A 17,859-nucleotide genomic window follows, 5' to 3' on the forward strand; every position below is an offset into this window, starting at 1 on the left:
CCCCCCCTTTTCTTTTCCTTTTCCATGGTCTGGAAAAGACCCTGATGTTGGGAAAGATTGAGGGCACTAGGAGAAGGGGACGACAGAGGACGAAATGGCTGGACAGTGTTCTCGAAGCTACGAACATGAGTTTGACCAAACTGCGGGAGGCAGTGCAAGACAGGAGTGCCTGGCGTGCTCTGGTCCATGGGGTCATGAAGAGTCGGACACGACTAAGCGACTAAACAACAACAACAACAATCTCTCTTTATCAATTTCTATTTTTGAATCATCATATCTATATCAATCTCTAAACCTGGCAAGCCTTTGAAGCTGCTGAAACAATAAGAGATTAAAAACAATAAGTGGTGGGAATGTAGATACAGAAAAGGGGGGCGTTTTAGGGTGCTCCAGCATGAGTGCCTGTTCCAGCCACATGTTGGATCCACCCAGGAAAGAGGCTTTCGAGGTTTGGCAGGGCAAGCTGCCAAGGTGCCCCACTCCTGCCACCTGCAGGGGAGCCTCTGATGGGCACCAGGTTGGCAAAAGGCTGGCCAAAACTGTGCCAACCTTTCCCTCCTTGCGGGTTTCCCTTTGGGCATCTAGGTGGCCACTGTGAGGAAAGGATGATGGGCTAGAGGGGCCACTGGCCTGATCCAGAAGGCTCTTGGAGCAGACCAGCACCCTGCTTTCCACAGAGGCCAAGAAGACACCCAAAGCAGGGTTCGAAAGGGACACCCCTTCCCCTGCTGCAGCTGCCCAGTGAACGGTGCTCAAGAGGGTAGACTGTGTCTGGATATGGAAGCTCCATTAGCAGCCCCTGCCAACCCCCCCATCTCCTCCATGGATATGTCCAATCTCTCCCAAAGCCTCTTACGCCAGCAGCCATCGCTGCCCCGTGTTCCAAGTCAGTGACGCACCCGGGTGAAGAAATCCTTCCTTCTCTCGCCAGCCTGGGAGGGCTGTGATCCTTGACAGGCTCGGCTCTGATGGACAGAGCTGCCGGCAAGCTTCCGAGAGAGAGCCCGTAGGGCGGTCCAGCCAACATCCCCTCATTGCTGAAGGAAGGCTGGGGGAGGGAGAGAAGGGAGGGGAGGCACCCCAGCATTGCTGGTGCAGACTTCTGCTCCTCCATGTGGCAGCATACAAACAATAAAGTTATTATGATGATGATTATGACCTGGAGATGCCTTTGGGGATTGAACCTGGAACCTTCTGCCTGCAAGACGGACGCTGTAACCCTGAGCTACGGCCCCTTCCCTGCCTGGAGAGAAGACGGTGAGCCCCTTTGGGCACAGTTAGAATCATAGAATCGTAGAGTTGGAAGAGACCACAAGGGCCATCCAGTCCAACCCCCTGCCGAGCAGGAAACACAATCAAAGCATTCTTGACACATGCCTGTCAAGCCTCTGCTTAAAAGACCTCCAGAGAAGGAGACTCCACCACACTCCTTGGTAGCAAATTCCACTGCCGAACAGCTCTTACTGTCAGGAAGTTCTTCCTAATGTTTAGGTGAAATCTTCTTTCTTGTAGTTTGAATCCATTGCTCCGTGTCCGCTTCTCTGGAGCAGCAGAAAAACAACCTTTCTCCCTCCTCTATATGACATCCTTTTATATATTTGAACATGGCTATCATATCACCCCTTAACCTTCTCTTCTCCAGGCTAACCATACCCAGCTCCCTAAGGCGTTCCTCATAAGGAACGTGAGCACTGGTAGCCTGGCCTGCGAGTGGGGATGCCTGCTGGCCGGGAGAGGGATCAACGGGGAAGAAGCGTGCCCCACAAGCAGCACTAGCAGGGAGGGGGTGAGGGGTGCTGGCCTAGCCCAGGTGGCTCCCTGTGGAGGCTGACTCAGAACCGCCAGGGCTGGTGAGGAAAGGCAGCTCTGCTCTGCCCGGGAGAGGAAGTGCTTGCACTTCCCCTGCCCCCTCGAGCTGCCAGCTTCCTCTCTGCCGCAGGGTAATCGGAGTCCCCTGGGGCATCGACCATCAGCTGCCTCACCCCGCCGTGACCTCCCTGCCCTGACATTGCCACCCCCCGCCTGTCAGGAAGCAGGGAACATGCTGCAATGGGGGAGGAGGGGCTGCCCCCTCTCCCCACCAAGCGTAGGTCTGCCGGTGTGTGCAGAGAGCGAGCAAGAGGGGGTGTCCGTGGGACGCAGCAGGGTCAGCTACCAGCTGGGGCAGTGAGGCCTTGGGCATGCCACGACTGGCCAGCAACCCACCTGGCCCGCCTTAAAGGGTTGGGGTATGGGAGCCCCCTCTGAGCACGGGCCTTGCATGAAGGAGATCCCAGGCTCAATCCCCAACGGCATCTGTCGGCAGAGGAAAAAACACTCCTCTCTGAAAAGCTGCCTGACAGCCTCCCTGTGAAAGGGAGCCTAGAAACAGAGCTCAGATGGAACCGTGTGGGGTGCTCAGGATGGAACTGGCGCTGCCAAGGTCCTCTGGGAGTTCACCCCCCCTTCCGGATCACTCTGGGTTTGGGGCACGGCCCGCCAATTCTCGGGTCAGCCCTTTGTGACTCCTGGCTTCTCCCCCACCCCCGCCCTTGCAAGCCAAAGCCCAGCTCCTCAAGTGTCGATCCTGCGATTGGAAAAGTCTCCCCTGCCCCGCCCAGCGGACCTGACAGGAGACGGGTCTGGATGGGGGACAGAGGGTGGGGTGCCGAATGGAGATGCTGGCAGGTCTGAGCCCCTGGCAAGACAGCGTGGCTCGCCCTGGCCTACACCTTGTGGCGCGGCTGGGAGGGTGCGAAGGACGATAATGCACTCTTTGGCACCAGGTGTGTCATAAATCCCACGACTGGGACATAAGAACATGAGAAGAGGCTGCTGGATCAGGCCAGTGGGGCCCCCTCTAGTGCAGCGTCCTCTTCCCAGAGTGATTGGGGTTTCTCTGGGTTCAGGGCGGCGTTGGGATGTTGCTGCCTCCCCCCCCCCCCGCGTGCCAAGCTGGGCGCAGCAGAGAGAAGGCGGCGCTGGGAGAATCTGTGCATGGGGGGAAAGAGGTGGCAGGATCCGGCCAAGACTTGGGGCTTTGTGCCACCCCCCCCCCAGAGGCACAAACTTCCCCTTCCCCTGCAGCTCACGTTCCCTGTTCCCTGGACCACCTCGAAAGGAGGCTTGATTTCCTGACCGCCTCCCCTCTGTTAATTCCTGACCCCTTTTGGCTGGCTTTCGCAGCTTGTCTGAAGCGCTTGCTTGGGAGCAAGAGAGCCAGCACAGGGTTGACACCAGCCTTGACTGGGAAAGGTCAACCTCGCCAGCCCCTTGGCAGCAAAGCTCGGCAGCTGCGGCACAGGACCCGGTGGGGCTCAGGAGATGAGGTGGGGCTCAGGAGAAGGCCCAAAAGCTCTCCTGGCAAGGAGCTGGTGAAAGGGGCTGCCAGAGCCTCCCTTCCTCCTTTGCTGGCAGAGGCTCCTCGGAGCACTTAACAGGTGATTAAAACATCAGGACAGGAGAGACCCTGAGCCAAGCGCTCCACTTGGCCACATTTCTGCACACCAGGGGAAACCGGAGGCAGCCCCATCTCTCCGCTCCCCTGACCATGCAACTACCCCTGGGGTTCCCAAAGTGGGTGGTGCCACCCCTAGGGGGCAGCAGGGGGGCACTGGAGGGGCAAAGGACTGTCGGACTTGGAAAAGCTGGTTTCACTGGATCAATTTCACCCGTTTTGTTGAATTAAGCTAAAATAGTTCCAACCAGATTTTGAATAAATGTGCAACCAATTGTTCCTGTTATGAATTTCATTGTGTTATTATCTTCCATTGTGGATAATGCTTTTTATAGGGTAGGGGGCATTGGGGAGGAGTTTGTGGAAACAAGGGGTGGGGGCCTGAAAACATTTGGGAACCACTGAGCAACAGACCTCTTTGCCTCCCACTCCTGGCTGGAGTTCTGGTCCTGAGCAATGGGAGAGGCACCCCCTGAGGTCATGGCAAGCCACCGGGGCTCTGCGGCAGGAGTGGCGCAGGGGCTGGCAACCTGGCCAGGCAGCTGCTCTGTCCCTGGGGGAGAAGAACGTAGGTGCAAGCCTGGCAAAAGAGGGGGGGGCAGGGTGACTATGGGAAGCAGGAGAATGGCCTCATCCCCACTGGCGCTCTGGCTCGCCCTCTTCCGGGGCAAGTTCCTGCCAGAGAGGGCACCAGAAGGTGCAGGCTCAGCAGAAGAGGTTGAAGGCGTGGCATTTGGGGGCAGCGTTCCGCTGAGCTACCAACAAGTCATCAAGATGCTGTTCTGCAAAAAAAGGCTGAATCCTCTGCAACCGTTTTCGAGTCACGCAAAGAAAGCCGCGCTTGCACAATAGGCAATGACGGGGGAGGGGCAAAGAGCCACTGCAGGCAAGCACAGGCTCCCCGGCCCGGCCACGAAAGCCTCACTGTTTTCCACGATTGTAGTGGCTGCTGCCCACATGCTGTCAAACCTGCTTGGCAGACTCAGACAAAGCCAAGCTCCTAATTCTGCTGCCGCCAAAACCTGAAACAGATGCAGAATCCTGCAGGGGCAGGAAGTGCTTGCGGCAGGCGTGGAGCAGCACCCACCTGAAAATGTGAGAAGCTAAGAAGAGCCTGCTGGATCAGGCCAGTGGCCAATCTAGTCCAGCATCCTGTTCTTGCAGGGGCCGACCAGATGCCTGGGAGAAACCTGCAAGCGGGATTCAAGCACAGGAGCCCTCTCCCCTCCTGCCTGCTGTTTCCAGCAACTGGCGTTCAGGAGCATCGCTGCCTCCGGCTGTGCAGAGTCGAGCCCTGGGGGCTAGTAGCCTCCTCCATGAATGTGTCTACTCCTCTCTGAAAGCCATCCAAGTTGGTGGCCATCTTTGCCCCCTGAGGGAGCGAGTCCCGCAGTTTAACTGTGCGCTGCGTGAAGAAGGACTTTGTTCTATCTGCCCCAAATCTTGCAACTATGGACAACCTCGGCAGAACAGGAAGAGTCGAGGGTGACCTGGGGAGGCTTTACAAGGGCAGAGAGAGAGAGACCGAAGGAGCTTTCACTTCCTGTCTGGACACCGCAAAAGCGCATCCTTGCTGCTCCAGCCTTGGGCGAGCGGCACGTCCTAATCTGGGCACTTGCTCTGCTTCCCTCTTATTCACAGGCACAGGGATGCGTCTCTCGCAAGGGCTGAAAGCCTTCCAAAGGTGGCCGGCACCTGTCCAGGGGCCTGGATCTATCCCTTCCGCGTCTGTTCTCCCTCCTCCCTGGTTCCTTCGGAAGAGGAGAGGGTCGGAAGCCCCCGTCCTTCCCCCCCTCCCCTCCACGCCCTCGACATGATCTAGCTCTTGGCGGAACCGCTGGCCAGACATTACCAGCGCTGGTGGAGCAGGAGCACAAACGTTCCAAGGAGGAGGAGGAGGCGGGGGCATCGGGAGGGTGGGGGGGGGAGCAGGCCAGAGAAATGGGGAGAGGCTCAGCTCTGGGAGTTCAAGGCAGGGTTGATGGGCTCTCTCGCTGGCTCGCTGGCTGGAGAGGGACATCCCACATTTCAGGGAGCTGCGACTCCGCAATCCATCTCAAATCTGCAGAGAGCCCAGCTGGGCAGGCACCTCTCCACGTCCTCTTCCCCCCGCCCTGCACCTTCGGCAACAAATCTCCAGCCTCGATCGGAGTTAGCTCAGCGTTTCCGAGCCTCTGACAGGAGATGGGAGGTGGGGATGGGCCACAGCTGGCCAGCTGCAAACCTGGGCGTAGTTTGTTCCGCTGCCCGTGGGCCAGGCAAGACCTCTCTCTCTCTCCTCTCTCTCCAGATGAGGCTTCTCCTACCGGCTGCCTCCCCAGGCAGGTCCTCCTGCCAGCAAAGAGCAGGAAAGATTTTCCAGCCCATTGTCTTATCCGCCCCGAGATGCACATTTCTCCCCACTCACTGCTGCCAGCTGTGTCTCTTCCCCAGGCACGGGGCGTCCTGGAAAGAGAGATACTTGCCACGAACGAGGACAAGGGAGGAATGTTCGGCAACACTGCCCCCCTCCCATGCCCCCTGCTTCTTCTCCATGTCACCCCACAACAGGGCACCCCAGATGAAGGGGCAGGGAGGCAGCAACGCTCCTGAAGGCCAACTGCTGGAAACCACAGGAGCGGAAAGGGCTCTCTCTGCCTGTGGGTTTTCCATTCGGGCATCAGGTTGGCCATTGGGAGAGCAGGATGTTGGACTAGGGAGGCCACTGGCAAGGTCCAGGCCGCGGCCAAAGAACCAGGCTCCAGCCCCATCTTGGAGGGGCTATCGTGGGGCAGCTCTGTGGAGCCAGAAGGAGCCAAGTGTGCCACCCTGCCCCTGAGAGAAAGGGGTCCCCAGCATCCCCGGCAGACGTCCTTTGAGGAGGGAGCTGTAGCTCAGGGGCAAGGCAGCCTCCTCTCCTCCCACCCCAACGGAGAGGGACTCTACCTCCAGGTAGATGGGTGTGAAGAAGGGAGCTTTTGCTACCGTAGGAGGAAGAAGAGGTGCTCACTCCTGGCTTGACAGCTCATTCATTACACCAGGGAGAACCACCACCAGCAGAAGCAGCAGCAGCGCCACGGAGCAAGTCCCTGCATGAAGCTCAGGGAAGAAGAGCAGAGGAGCCCCATATGTTCCCTTCAGCCTCCTGCTGAGGCTCTGGGGGCTCTAAGGGTGCTGAAAATAAATAACAGAATCATAGAGCTGGAAGGGATCCCCAAGGGTCATCTAGTCCAGCCCCTGCCATCACAGCTAACAATTCACAGAATTGGAGGGGGGTCCCTGCAGGGGTTGGGGCTGCTCTGGGTTGCTTCTGCCCCTGGGAGAGAGAGACAGCCTCCATCCCTCGCCAGGCCCAACCTGCAGATGCCACTGGAGGACTGAGCCCGGGACCTCCTTCTGCATGCCAAGCAGGTGTCCTTTGCTGCACCCTACCCCAATTCACCTTGAATCTTGGGGAAGAGGGGTTACCAGAAACCGTTTTCTTTTTCAGAAGCCGCCCATAGGAAGGGAGGAACTTGGAGGACAGACTGGGTCACAGTCCTGGATATTCTGGGTGGGCTCACGAGCATTGCCACAAACGCTCATGTAAATAATACCAACAGCCCTCGCCTCCTCCGTGAATTTGTCCAATCCTCTTTAAAGCCCTTCAGATTGGTGGCTATGACGGTTTCTTGTGGGAGGGAGTTCCACAGCTTGTCTGTGCTGCGTGAAGCAGTCCTTGATCTGACCGGAATTTGCTCAGAGAAAAGCTTCAGAGGAGGTTTGGGCCCAGGGCCTGCCGTAAGTCCTCTCCTCCTCTGTGCTGACAGGGTTGTTCCCCCTACCTAGCAAGAGGCCAGCCCTCATGGAGGTGCAGATGGATGGGCTTCTCCCTTCTGCCTGGAGGGCTGCCTCTCTCCCCCCCAGTTGCCTCCTGGTGACCCTGCTCTTGACACCCCCGGCAACCAGGTGCAAATATTTCCCCACCAAGCCAGAGGCTCTGCTTTTCCCCCCTGGGAGGCTCCTTGATGTAGATCCAAAGGAGGTGAGGACATCAAAGGGACTGTGGAGCTTCCCTCGAGAGAATCAGAGGGGGACTCACGCCAGCTTTCAAATGCAAATTTGCTCCCATTTCAGTACTTTTAAAAAAGAAGAAACAGCAGCAAACCAGCACCAGCACCAGCTTATAGATGTTGCTGGAGTCTAAAGGAAGCCAAGCTTGCCTGGAGGCACCTCTTTTGAGACAAGGCTGTGCAAACTCTCAGGAGGGGTCATCCAAACGGTGGATCTTGGGCACCTTTGCCCACTCTCTGCTCCCGTGGTTTCCAGCAATTGGTATTCAGAAGCATTGCTGGCTCTGACTGTGGAGGCAGAGTGCAGCCAGCAATACCCCTCTCCTCCAAGAGGACACTTGTAAGAGCGGTGGCTCTCACCTTCTGCAGGCCCAGGGACTGTCTTCAGCCCAGGTGTGCAGCTCGGCAACCACTCCTTCATTATTCTTTTCCAAACACAACGGTTCTGCCACCCTCAGAGATGCGGGAAACGCCAGCCTAGGAGAGGGGCTTTCTCTGCAGGACCCCCTAAATTCTGGAAGTCCCTCTCTGCAGAGGTCTACCTAACCTTTGATGGTTGGACCTTCTGAGGGACTCAACTCTCAATTTAGATGCTGCTCTATTCTATTTCACTTGTTCTCTAATTGCAATGGCTTCATAAACGTTTTGGTAATTGCATAATTATAGGGTTGAAACCTTCTCCAGGACCTTATGGTAAGAAATCCTTGTTGTTGTTTAGTTGTTTAGTCGTGTCCGACTCTTCGTGACCCCATGGACCAGAGCACGCCAGGCACTCCTGTCTTCCACTGCTTCCCACAGTTTCGTCAAACTCATGTTGGTAGCTTCAAGAACACTGTCCAACCATCTCGTCCTCTGTCGTCCCCTTCTCCTAGTGCCCTCCATCTTTCCCAACTCCTCCAGCACCAGAATTCAAAAGCATCAATTCTTCAGCGATCAGCCTTCTTTATGGTCCAGCTCTCACTTCCATACATCACTACTGGGAAAACCATAGCTTTAACTATATGGACCTTTGTAGGCAAGGTGATGTCTCTGCTTTTTAAGATGCTGTCTAGGTTTGTCATTGCTTTTCTCCCAAGAAGCAGGCGTCTTTTAATTTCGTGACTGCTGTCACCATCTGCAGTGATCATGGAACCCAAGAAAGTAAAATCTCTCACCGCCTCCATTTCTTCCCCTTCTATTTGCCAGGAGGTGATGGGACCAGTGGCCATGATCTTGGTTTTGATCTTGTAAGAAATCCTATTAGCAACCAAATGTATTTGGATGGTGGTTAAGTGCTGCTGTTGAAAAGCCACCTCAGGTGACGCTGCAGGCAGGGACTCTGGAGCAGGGGCAGCCAACAGGGCACCCTCCGGGGGGTGCTGGACTACAGCTCCCAACTCCATCCCTGCCCACTGGCCTTGCTGCCTGCCAGGGAGGCTGACAGCACAGTTAGGCAGTCCACACCCCACTCCAAGGCACCTCTTCTGGAGGCTCTTTCCTGGTCCTGAGCAAGGACTGAGAGAGGATGCAGAGGCCGATGGTCGGGATGGGCAGAAGAGGGGAAGCCGGGACGTCCCACACACTGCCCAAAGTTGCCCAGGCTACTCTCTCTGGCAGGAAGTTGGCCCTGCCTTGAGCCTCCAAAGAGGCATGGCTTGCAAGCCCCCAAACGAGCTGCTTCCTGCTGGAAGGACCAGGGAGGGGGTGGTCCTGATCCTTGTGCCCCCCGTCCAAAAGCATAGGTGGGGTGTGAGGAGTGGCAGACAAAGATGATGGACTATGCGGAACTGGCAAAACTGACCTGCAGGATCCGAAATCCGGATGAAGCAAAATTCCAAAGAGACCGGAGTAAATTTAGTTCCTATGTAAGTAAAAACTGTAGAGGTATGAAGACACTAACTAGCAGGATTGAAATAAATCCTACGACGCGGAATAGATATACAGTATAAGAAGAGACCGTGAGATGTAGATGGGAAGAGGGATGGAGGGAAGTCACAAGCTCGGCACAGCAATGGGGAAAGAGGTATGTGGATGAATGTTGAAACTCACTGCTTTTTGTTTAAAGTGGAAATTAATAAAACAATATTTCAGAAGCATAGGTGGGGTGCTCCATCACTTCCAGGGAGAAGCTGCATCCCCAACCTTGAGCACATGCCCCCCCACAATTGTGGCCACTCCATCAGCTCTCCTGGGGGGGTGGGGGGGCACCTCTGGCTGTGCCTTCCCAGCTCGGCCCTCGGATCCTTGCCACGGAGCCACATATTTTTTTAATTTGATGTAATTATCTCCTCGGAATTACCGTACGCAGCCTCTCTCTGGGGATCCGAGGCAATTAAGGGAAGATAAATTTCGTTCCGCGGAGCGAGCTGTCAAGCGGATGAAGCAATTCCATTCCCCCATTTGAAGTGGGAGCTCTGGGTCATGCCTGGTTTATTTGAAACGGTGCCATCACCTCAAGCGGCTGATCTTATCTCGCGCCTCCTTCTCCCCCCCCCAACGGCAGGGGCACCGCTGCAAGTGATGACACCTGGCCAGCCGCCAGCTCTTCCCAAGACGCAGCTGACACATGAGAGGGGGCCGCTGGGTGCTCCGATCCAAAGGAGATTGGGGGTGGGGGGTGGGGTGGGAGGAGCGCTGGGAGCGTTCAGGGCCTGAGTAAGAAAGAGCCTGCTGGATCAGGACAGTGGCCCACTGAGCCCAGCCTCCTGTTCTCACAGGGGCCAGCCAGGTAGATGCCTGGAAATCTGTAAGCAGGACCAGAGCCCCAGAGCCTTCTTCCCTCCTGGGGTTTCCAGCCAGCCACTGGTATTCTGAAGCATGGCTGCCTCCAGCCACAGTGGCAGAGCCTAGGCACAATGGCCAGCAGCCATCAATAGCCCTCTTGTCCTCCATGAATTGGCCAAATGCTCTTGTAAAGCCATCCCAGTTGGTGGCCACCCGTGCCTCCTGTCCTGTGGGAGGGAGTTCCACAGTTTAACCATGCCCTGCTGCCTGAGGAAGCCCTTCCTTCTATCTGTCCTGAATGTTCACAAGTTATGAGAAGAGGAAAAACTCTCCCCTGCCACTTTCCTCATGCCAGGCAGAATTCAATACACTTCTGTCATGCCAGCTCTTGCCTTTTCTCTAAACTAAAAAGGGGACGACAGAGGACGAGATGGTTGGACCGTGTTCTCGAAGCCACCAACGTGAGTCTGACCAAACTGCAGGAGACAGTGGAAGACAGGAGGGCCTAGCGTGCTCTGGTCCATGGGACCACGAAGAGTCGGACACGACTAGACAACAACACAAAGTTGAGCTTTCCCTCTAGGGAGGCCGCTCCATCCCCTTGGTCATTTCAGCTGCTTTTTTCCTGAACCTTCTCCTTGGAGGTGTTTAAGCAGAGGTTGGATGGCCCTCTGCCTTGGATGCTTTTAGCTGAGATTCCCTTCCACAGAATTCTTTGATTCTGTGAGTGGCCAACCAGATGACCCAACGGGAAGCCCGAGAGCCATCAGGAGCAGAGCTTAAGAGCAGGCAGGGCTCTCCCGCTTGGGATTCCCCAGTAAGAGGCATTCGGAGGAATGAGGCCTCTGGTCTGGTCCTGGAGACAGTATGCAGACGCCACAAGAAGAGCTTGGCTGCTGGATCAGGCCAAGGAGGGACCATCTAGTCCACCATCGCCATGGCCAACGAGATTCCCCCATGAGAAGCCTGCAAGCAAGCAGGACCTGAGCGCAACGGCAGCAGCTGCCCCCACTTGGGTGTCCCGGAGGTGCTGGAGGAAGAACAGAGCCCTTGGGGTTTGTGGCCACTGAGAGCCTGCAAGGAGGGCAAGTGTCTGAGCAGCCCCTAATCCTCCTCCTCCTCTCCACCTGCCCCTCCCCTTTCACCACTTCATTAAGCACTCTGGGACCCCCTAATGATCTTTCCAGAGGACCAGGAGCCTCTGGAAGGGAGAGGGCGGAAGAGCTGATTGGCCAAGAGGCTTGCTGGGATCTAGGCTGGCAAGGTGAGTGAGCTTTCTTGGGGTGGGATGCCCCATTTGCTAGTCCTCAATGGCACTCCCCTCCTGCCAGATTAATGCCAGCTTGGGCACCCATATGCCCCCCCCCGTTGCTTCTTTTTAAAGACACCCGAGTTTGAAGTTTAAATCTGTATATACCTGTATATACCCAGTAGTGATGTATGGAAGTGAGAGCTGGACCATAAAGAAGGCTGATCGCCGAAGAATTGATGCTTTTGAATTATGGTGCTGGAGGAGACTCTTGAGAGTCCCATGGACTGCAAGAAGATCAAACCTATCCATTCTTAAGGAAATCAGCCCTGAGTGCTCCCTGGAAGGACAGATCGTGAAGCTGAGGCTCCAATACTTTGGCCACCTCATGAGAAGAGAAGAATCCTTGGAAAAGACCCTGATGTTGGGAAAGATTGAGGGCACTAGGAGAAGGGGACGACAGAGGATGAGATGGTTGGACAGTGTTCTCGAAGCTACGAACATGAGTTTGACCAAACTGCGGGAGGCAGTGCAAGACAGGAGTGCCTGGTGTGCTCTGGTCCATGGGGTCACGAAGAGTCGGACACGACTAAACGACTAAACAACAAATACCTGCAGAGCCTCTCCACCTGCCTTGCGGAAAGCAGGACCAGAGCACCAGAGCCCTCTTTCCTTGGCTTCCTCACTTCCTTGAAATCTTTCCATTCCAGCTGGCCAGGACATAAATTCTGTTCACTTTAAGGCACAGTGCCTGGTGCCTGCTTTTTTCCTCCTCCCTTCCAACAGCTTTTCCTTTCATGCTGTGACTTTTTAGATCGTAAGCCCGAGCGGAGGGACCATCTTATCACTGACATCTGCAAGGTTGCTCTGGTGGTTTCTCTAAAGTAATGTGCATTTGTTGCCTGATTAACCAGTGACACCTTTTAAAAAGCGCATTATGGGGCTTTTGTTTTAGATTAAGCGACTGAACATCCCAGCCCTACAGTCTTCCCTCTGTAGCTACTATGCTAATAGCAACCTGCCCGTACGTGGCCAAGACAGGACCAGCCAAAGGGAAGAGGGAGGGGGGATGTCAGCTGGCTCAGTCAGACCAAGGCTTGCAAGGGTACCAAAGCCAATGGACTTTCCCATGAGAGGCATCTGGTTGGCCAGTGAGGACGGAATGCTGGCCTAGATGGGCTCCCTTTGGCCTGATCCAGGAGCTAGACTCTCCTTTGGTTCTTAAGAAGTCAGGAGGTGAGGCTCTGGAGAGCCACCACAAGCCTGGGATAGACAGAGGAGCTCACAGCCTGCAAGGTGGGCAAACTGGAGGGGGACTCAGCCCCTCCTCTCCACCCCACAATTCCTCACAGCGCAAGGGGGCTCTTCCTCGTGGGTGCCTGCCTGGCTGGGTGCCCCCTGGCAGGCACCCAGCCTTGTGTCATCGCACCTGGGTGCAAGAAGCACTCTGTTGCCGCTGGGCCGTTTCCTCCCTCCCTCCCTCCCCATCGTCTCCCCGTCTTTCTACCTGCACAGCTGTTTCCTTCCTGGAGGCTGGAGCAGACCCCCCCCTCCACCTCAGTGGGACGCGAGAGGCTTCTGTAGGTGCTTGGGAACAAGACGGAACAGAAATCGCTTCACACCTGGCTCCGAAATTACAGAACGCTGGCGCCCGGCCAACGCAAGCCTGGCAGAGCCCCAGCTCCAGCGGACATCAATTACGAGGGGCCGACAGAGCCTCTGCTTCCCGCAAATCTGGGGCGCCCCAGAAAGGGAACCTTCGGCAGCCGCCTGAGACTTCCAGGTGGGAGCCTTTTCCCTCGGATTCCGCACCCGAGATTTATGGCTTACTTCAGTCTCTCCCCCCCCCCCCAAATCCTAGCTCCTCTTTCCCCTCCAAGTCAGAGACGCTCCTGCGGGTTTTCTCCAGGGCTCACCTCTCCTTTGTCTCAATGCAAGACTGGCCTCAGATTTTAAAATTTTAATTTTCATTTAATCACAGAATTGTAGAGTTGGAAAGTATTTCAAGGGCCATCCAGGCCCACCGCCTGCAATGCAGGAATCTCGGTTAAAACACCCATGATTCTGATGGAAACGATAAATATTACCAAACAAACGATTGTTTGTCGTCCAGAATTAATATTGCTGAACACTGACAAAAGAATTGATATCGGCATCTCAAACAGTCATTGCAACTCAACGGAAAACAGCCCAAAATCTTATATTTGTTACCCTCTGGAACAAAGCTAGAATGGAGAAAATTAGGCAGAGTTTGAGATTTTGAGAAGGACTAGAACCTCTAGATGCTTTGAATATGGTTTGGAATTCCATTGTCACATATACAAGGGAAGCATCACTTTCAAGATAACTCTTGGCCCAAGCCTGGCAAATCTGGATCTAGACCATCAGACAAAACTGATATTCTTTACTTGGGACTGTGCAATTTTCACCCATGTGCAACTGTGCTCATTCGACGTGCCTGTTTTATAGTTTTGTTTTTCATCTTTTCATCTTTATCCGTTGTTGTAACTGTTCTCTGTTTTATATACATTATATAAATGAATTTAAGCTTTACCAAAAAAATAAGGCAGCGCTGGCTTCCACATGCCACAAATCGCCCCTCACTGAGTGCACAAGAAATATTTGCCGGGGGTGTCATCCCGCTTTCCCCAAGCCACAAGCAGAGGCAGTGCACCCAGAGGCTGCAGCATTCCCTGTAAGGGACACCAGCATCACAGAGGCGGAAAGGGCACCCCAGAGTTCATTTAGTCCAACCCGCTGCTGGAGAGAGGGACCATGTGGCTACAGCATCCCTAGTTAAATGCCCCAGCGAAAGGCGAGCTCTCTGGGGCTACGATTCAGGCCTCTTTGGCAACAGACTGGGTGGGTGCGGAGGGAGTGAGGTAGATGTGCAACATCAGTTCCTGCATTGAACAGCAACTGGAAAAAAACATGTGTGAATGTTGGGGGGGGGGCTTTCTGCCCTTGCCTGGCAAAGAGAGCAGCTCATTCTGCTTGCCACCTGCTAAAGAGGAGCTACTTGGCATGCATCCACAGAGGCACCCTCCTGTTTTAAAGGTGGGGAGATCTTTCTCTGTCAGAGACCCCAGAAAGTTAAGAAGAACTTCCGGATGGTAAGAGATGTTCTTCTACTGTGGGGTGAACCACCTGGGAAGGTGGAGACCTCTCCTTCGTAGGGGATTTTTAAACAGAGGTGGGATGGCCACCTGTTGGGGATACTCTAGTTGTGGTTCCTGCATTGCAGGGGGTTCCTTGAGGTTCCTTCCAGCTCTGCAATTCTGTGATCCTACGCCTGAGGAGCTAGCAGCCTGAGTCTGGCTAAGGCAGCTTCCAAGGTTCCCTTATTCCCTACAAAAGCACAGTGGCCTGGGGTTGGGGAACTTGCCCCTACACCCTGTGAACCTTTCCTTTCTCTTCCCCCCGACCCAGCATGGCCGTGCCCTCTGGGGCCCAAGGCAGAGATGGTTGGAGTGCGGATGGGGAGATGGTGCCTGGGGACCCCATGTGCAGCCCCCCACCCTACCCTATAGAAGGAAGGAGAGATGCCAATGAAAGGAACAGAGCAAGTCAACGAAGCCACAGAGAAGGTCTGCTACAGGGTGGGGCAGAGTTATCTCCCCTGACACAGCCAAATGAGACCCTCGCCCAGCAATCTCTGCCCGAACGCTGCCCCGGCTAGATTTCATTTCATTCCCCTTTTAATTTCTACATTGCCTTTCTGTATCGCTATACGCAAGGCGCTTTACAAGCCGCAGAAACAACAAAATACACAACACAGCTCACACATCCTGCACCAGTTCGATCCAACTAAGTCATAATTTAAAAAAATGTGACATCAAATTAAACAACTTCATATCAAATAAAGGTATATTCCACAATCCATTCAGGATATATTGCACAGGCCAAAAAATAAAAGCAGAGAGAGAAAGAGAGAGAGAGGAACTCTTGCTTCCACCCTGGCTCTGAAGGAGGCAACCCTCCATCCTGGGTGCATTGCTTGCGACTGCCCAACAAAAGGGGCCTGGTGCATGACAAGGAGCCCCCCCCCGTTGCCCCCCCCATAGCAGACACAGCAGGAGAAACAGGTTGCTGCAAGGCTAGGGGGAGGGGGGAACTCTCCTCTCTGGCTGGTCCTGCAAATGAGAAAAACACAGCCTGGTTTCTGCTGGGGGCCTTTGTTGGGACCTCAGGGTGGGGGGGGAGGGGCTCCTGGCCTTTTTTATTATGGGTATTTAAAAACCTCTCTCCTTTCTTCTTCCTTTTTTTTTTGCTATTAACATGTGTCATGCTTAGGGGACGGTTCGGGTTTCAAGACCCCCTGTGCTCCAGTGTGCAAAAGGCATTAGCCCTTCCCGTCCCCCCGCACCTTGCCAGCTGGACTCTTGGTAGCCAAAGCCAGAGGTTTGCAGCCCAGAAGGGGGGAGCGTTTTTTTGTTTTTTGTTTAATGTACAAAAGGCAGGGACATGCGATGGAAGTTGAGAGCTGGAAGATTCAGGGCAGATAAAAGCAAGTCCTTCTTCAGGCATTGCACAGCTAAGCTATGGAACTCTCTTCCACAGGAGGCAGAGATGGCCACCTGCTTGGATGGCATTAAAAGAGGATTAGACCAATTCACGGAGGAGGATAAAACTACTGATGGTTATTCACCCTCAGGGCTCTGCTCTGACTCCAGAGGCGGTGAGGCTTCTGGATCTCAGGGTTTGCCTTTGGGGCATCTCCTGAGTGAGAAGAGGATGCTGGACCAGATGGGCAATGGGCCTGATCCAGCAGGCTCTCCTTTTGTTCTTACCCAAGGTCCAAAGAGGAGAGCTCCCAACCCCAACTCAGGAGGTGTCATCTTCATCTAGGACACCTAAAACACACAGGACGTGGGTGCCAAGAGAGGCCTCGATTTGGGGCCAAGGGAGGCCAGTGTTGGCGGGCTGTGCAGGGTCCAGAACTGCACCAAGCCAATGCAGAAACACTACCCTAACTTAGCAACAAAGGTGCTGGACACCACAAGAGGGGAGAGGGGCTGCTCTTGTTCTCGAGTCCTGCTTGAGGGCTTCCTGTTGGGGAATCTGGTCTGCCGATATGAGAACAAGATGCTGGACGAGATGGGTGCCCTTTGGCCTGATCCTGCAGGCTCGCCTTATGTTCTACAAAAGAGGAAAGGGAGAGGTGACATGAGAGCCAGCTTCAAATACGGAAGGGCTGTCACATGGAAGATGGAGCAAGCTTCTATTCTGCTGCTCCAGAGGCGAGGGCAAGTGACAAGGAAGGAGATTCCGACCGGACATCAGGAAGGACTTTCCGATGTTCAGAGCCATTCGGCAGTGGACAGGACTCCCTCGAAGGTCGTGGGCTCTCCTTCCTCGGAGGCCTTTAAATGGAGGTTGGATGGCCACCTGCCCGCGATTCTTCAGCTGTGATTCCTGCTTTGCAGGGGGGTGGGCTAGAGGACCCTTGGGGATCCCTTCCAACTCTACAATTCTATGAACCCCAGAGAGCTGCTGGTGGTGGGGCAAGGGAGGCTGCAGAAGGTCTGGCAGCCCCCCCCCATCGCCCCCACTGGGTGCTTCTTTTCACTTCCCCGCCAACCTTCTTTATCGCCCGGTCTTTAGAGGAAGAGAGATAGATCTGGCCAGCTTCCTCCTCACGCAGGGCTCTGCAGTCAGGGCGGGGAGGGGGGAGAGGAGGCTGCTCCGAGGAGCGTGATGCAAGCCATTTGGAGGAGCTGCAGAGAGCTGCCAACGCAAGCTGCGCTCTTTAAACAAGGGAGGAAATGACCGTATCTACGGCATGCCAGCGAGCGCACTCACAGACACACTCTCACACACACACACTCTTTCCCTCTCTCACACACACACAGAGCAAAAGGAAGTCAAGAGGGTTTTTCATGACACAGAGCGGGATGTCAGCGGCTAAAAGGTCGATATTTTCCCTTAACACCCTTTTCTCAATGACTTAATCGTGTTCCGTTTGCACAAAAATGCTTCCCAAGAAGAAACGGCCTGGAGGGTTGCGGAGGGGGGAGACAGAGAGGAGGAGGAGGGGCGCCGTGCCCCGGCCCTGACCTTGTCCGAGGATTTCTCCACGTAGCAGGGCTCCTGGGGGGCGACCAGCAGCGGGACGAAACCCGAGAGCAGGCGGTCCTCCTCCAGGCTGAGCAGGGCCAGGTCCTCGTCCGGGTCCTTGTAGAGCGGCACCTCCGACTGGTTCACGGCTGTCAGGATGTTGCAGAAGTCGGCCAGGGTGGCCCACACGTCCACCGAGACCCTGCAGGGCGGGCAGAAGGACGGGAGTGCTGAGCAAGGCAGGAGAGCCCCCCCACCCCCAGGACCTCTCACTCCCCCCCCCCACCGCAGGCACTCTTGCTCAGGAGATGCAACTTCCCTGCAGGGCTGGGTGCTCTGTTACAGGCAAGGCACCCCTTCCCCACCCTGGTCAGCATATCCCT

General features: G+C 55.2%; 1 protein-coding gene across 1 annotated transcript in view; it reads right to left on the reverse strand.

Annotated features, from left to right (window-relative positions):
* Positions 1–17,859, reverse strand: part of SMG6 (SMG6 nonsense mediated mRNA decay factor) — a gene marked incomplete in the record, with an annotated part of 89,883 nt that overhangs the window by 14,724 nt on the left and 57,300 nt on the right. The window contains 1 exon segment of the mRNA XM_060283101.1: positions 17,477–17,678. Coding sequence (XP_060139084.1) covers positions 17,477–17,678 — 202 coding nt within the window.

Source organism: Zootoca vivipara, chromosome 15, assembly GCF_963506605.1.
Source record: "Zootoca vivipara chromosome 15, rZooViv1.1, whole genome shotgun sequence".
Classification (NCBI taxonomy): Eukaryota; Metazoa; Chordata; class Lepidosauria; order Squamata; family Lacertidae; genus Zootoca; species Zootoca vivipara.